This window comes from Euphorbia lathyris, chromosome 1 (genome assembly GCF_963576675.1).
Source record: "Euphorbia lathyris chromosome 1, ddEupLath1.1, whole genome shotgun sequence".
Classification (NCBI taxonomy): domain Eukaryota; kingdom Viridiplantae; phylum Streptophyta; class Magnoliopsida; order Malpighiales; family Euphorbiaceae; genus Euphorbia; species Euphorbia lathyris.
In genome coordinates this window covers 91801947-91805693 of record NC_088910.1, presented here as the reverse complement: position 1 = coordinate 91805693, position 3747 = coordinate 91801947, and the positions used below count along the sequence as shown (strand labels likewise).

The window sequence follows — 3747 nt, the reverse complement described above, 5'->3', positions numbered from 1 at the left end:
CTTTTATTTTGTTGTCAATTTATTTACCAAAATTAAATATTTTGTTCCGCTGCGGGGTTTTCTCTAACAATACATTTGTTTACATGATATTGGGGCCGTTGATATATTACGAGAAATGGTTTTGAGATTAATTTTATGGTGTGTGTATCTATTGGTTTGGGCCTTCTCAATCTTTAAATTGTGTTTAGTGGGTTTTGACAAATATATCACACGCGCTTGCTTGCTCGACGCCCGCCTAGGCCCAAATTTTATTATCCTAATTCTTCTCCATTTTTACACTGCAATTGTAAATTTTCTGTAACCCTATTATTTTACTAGTTTCACGCACCAAATGGAATGAATTGAATTGAATGAGAGGGCGTGTTAAACATGATTTTCCTTTATTATATCTATAGAACAATATGATTACTCAAAAATGATTCCATATATTCTTCAATATTAATTGAACAAATTTGAACTTGTAGTAATTGGTGTATTGAAACAACAAGTAAAAGACCAAACCAGAAGTGAACCAATCTAGTAGTTGTAAGAGTTAACGGAGCTGCAAAGTGTTCGAATTTCCCCATCAAGTTGAACAGAAGGCACAAGAACATTCCCAAGCTTGGCCATTGAAACTCCAAACTGGAAATGGAAAACTGAGGGCGCTGAAGCTAATGTATTAACAAGTGGAGCAGTTGTTGGATCAGAGTACAGCAGTTGATCAGTGTACAACAGACCCATATTCTTCTGCAGATTCTTATAATATTCTGAATCAAATTTATTTGGAGTTGTACCATCAAGATCAACATATTCAGATGCCCATCTGCATTTTCTTGTTAAGAAATTTAAATACTTTGTATCCAAAGAAGGGTCTGCTTTTCCCGTTCCTTCAAAGTTGTACAGACGGTCTTGTATTGACCCGCATGCTGCCCTCCCAATTGTGTGCGCCCCTGAGAAACACATAGATATAATATCACATTCTTCTACTTGCAAATCAATGAAACCACGTAATAGATAGGGAATTATAGTGTACCAGATAAAACGACCAAATCAAGAACATTCAATCCGAGAGATTGGTAAAACTGAAGCAAAGTGGTAATGTTTTCATGACCCATAGGGACAAGTACTTGAGCTTCCTTATCAATGGAAATTTTGCCATCTTTCCTTCCATAAGGAACCATCCAATAAGGACCTCCAAGACGAACAGTAGCATCTCTTGAGGCAGCAGTAAGAATGTCAGCACAAGAGACAGTTTTAGGGCATGTCTTCTCAAGTTCTGACTTGATTTCATCAATCAAATCAAAGCCTTTAAGGCTCTTGCTTACATCTGCTCTTCTTTCACTTCCTTCATGGTTCAACAAAATAGACCCATCACAACCCTACACATACATACACATTCAGATCACACCAACCATACATCATAGCTAATATTAAGAATATATGATAGTAAGCAGAACTTACCCTAACAGCACAATCATGGAAGTGCAATCGGAGGAGGCTTGCAGCGACGGTTGAATCTTTGTGAACCCATTGTTTAACTTTTCTACTGATGATGGCTTCAGCTTGGGGACAGGTTTCGTGATAGTAACCAAAACTTAGCAATTCATCAGATGATGTTGAACCCAATTTATTGAGTAAATTTGGGATAGTTAGAAGAATATTTACATTATTTTCTTCTAAATTATTTGGACTGTACTCTGCGGCTGAGCCTGAGATCAATTCAAAAGCGAAGAGGATAATGAGTAAGGCTTTCATTTTTTAATATTGATGGCTGCTCTAGTATGCTCTGCTTTAGGAGTTTGATTTGTTTGTTTTTATAGTTGTAATGAAAGAAGATGTGGCATATTTTATTCATTTGGTAACGTGAGAAGCACCCCCTTTAAAACATGCTTGCATGTATACATACATAATAATATAAATTAATTAATTAATTAATTAATTATCCTATCTAAATTCCTTTTCATGTTATTATAATTTCAATATTACAGTATTAATGACAATAACAAAAAATAATAAATAATAATGGTAATGGAGACTTTTATTATTGAAGACTTGGGATTTGACAATGATTAAAAGAGCCATTTCATTTGAAGACTTTTATCATAACCTAATAGGATCAAGACACAGAAAAATTTGTTTCAAAAAAAAAAAAGACAGAAAAATTGAAAAGTATAAATGAGTTACACGCCAAAACAATAAACTATAGATAAATTTGGTGAATTTTATAAATGAGTTATAACCAAAAGTAATGGTACTTTGTCAAAAACAAAGTAACCATAGAAGGTATCTGGGTAAATTTTATATATGGTGTACAACATTTGTCCTATTTCAAACTTTGGTGTACAACATTTAATTTGTCTCACTAATATGTACGAACTTATGAATGACCTCTTACTGTGGTGTACAGCCGGTTAAAATGACCGGTCAAACGAAAGTCAACACGCCACGTCAGCCATTTGACCGGTTAAAAAGTCAATATTTGACCACTTTAACATAAAATTACATATATATCTTTCTTCCTCTTTTCCATCTCCATTGCGCTCTCTCTCTCTCCACCTCCCTTTCTTCCCTCTTTTACATTTCCATTTGCATTGCTCTCTCTCTAACTCCCTTTCTTCCTTCTTTTCCTTTTCCATTTCCATTGCTATCTCTCTCTAATCCAATCGATCTGGCTCACCTGAATCGCTAACAACACTACTTTCTTACTGGCAATATTGGACGACAGCTTTAGCGGCCAAACCCAAGTGCAGATCCATCAATGCATGTGTTTTCTTCTATTTAATAATCAAAACCAGTTCATGGCGTCATATTCTAAGCATCGCTGCGTTTTTTGCAATTACTTTCTCTCTCTAACTCCTCTCTCTTTCTCTTTAATCCTTTATGCAAATCCTTTGACGGAAAGACACTTTAAAATTCCTAATATCCCAATTTATGCAGGTACGGACAACCCCAAAGCTCATGCCAGAAAATACCTTGCTTAGCCTTAATCGAGCCAGCGAGGCGGTGTTATGCCGGATGTTTATCACCACGCTAGGAGGACCAGCTTATGATTGGTTCCAATATTTACCTCCAGGATCAATTGACAGCCGGGATCAATTAAGTAGGCAATTTTATGCAAAATTCGTCGGTTGCATCCCTCTAGTGGTCAAATCGCGGAAGCTCTTTGAATTGAAGCAGAAAGCGAATGAACCCCTTCGGGAATATGTGGATAATTTCAACAAATTGTGTATATGAATTGTTGATGTGGATGTCTCCATGGCGGTGGAAGCTCTAGTGAAAAACACCACATGTAAAAGCTTGCAGGAAGATCTGATCAGAAAGAAGCCCAGAGATATGGCAGAGTTGATAGAAAGATGCAAGGACTTTATGGAAGTAGATGACATCCGCAGAGAGTCAGTATCTGCGCCTAAAAGGAACAAGGGCGAATCTTGTAGGCGGGATAAAGAGAAGGACAAACATCCTGATTCGTCATCCAGGGGCAGGCGTAGAGGCTCTAAAAACAAATCGGCATACACACTGTCGTTTACACCATTAAACGCCTCCAAAAGTGAAGTGCTAATGTGGATAGAGAACAGCCAGCACAATCGGAGCATTTCATACCCCGAACCAAAAGGGGGGGGGGGGGGAGTACACCAACACAGGGAAAAATCCCAAAAATTATTGCAAGTACCACAGGAGGAATGGTCATGATACAGACGCGTGTTGGGAGTTGGCCAGAGAGATAGAAAGGCTTATAGAAAGGGGAAAGCTAGACAGGTTCGTCCAAAA

The 3747-nt window shown here is 37.4% G+C and overlaps 1 protein-coding gene across 1 annotated transcript; it reads right to left on the bottom strand.

The window, feature by feature from the left end:
- Positions 1-516: 516 nt before the first annotated feature.
- On the bottom strand, positions 517-2621 carry LOC136218679 (peroxidase 7). Its single transcript, XM_066005724.1, has 4 exons — positions 2483-2621; positions 1441-1688; positions 1013-1358; positions 517-929 (listed from the first exon to the last, which is right to left on the bottom strand). The coding sequence occupies exons 1-4, from the start codon at positions 2619-2621 to the stop codon at positions 517-519; spliced, it is 1146 nt and encodes a 381-aa protein (XP_065861796.1).
- Positions 2622-3747: the final 1126 nt, after the last annotated feature.

What these genes read in the sequence shown, in the direction of transcription:
- LOC136218679 (XM_066005724.1), bottom strand. Translation starts at nt 2,621, where the DNA reads ATGGAAATGGAAAAGGAAAAGAAGGAAGAAAGGGAGTTAGAGAGAGAG. An exon ending in AGAGGAAGAAAGATATATAT is followed by an intron (nt 1,689 to 2,482) that starts GTAATTTTATGT and finishes AATTGATCTCAG; the next exon opens with GCTCAGCCGCAGAGTACAGT. An exon ending in TGATTTGGTCGTTTTATCTG is followed by an intron (nt 930 to 1,012) that starts GTACACTATAAT and finishes TGTGTTTCTCAG; the next exon opens with GGGCGCACACAATTGGGAGG.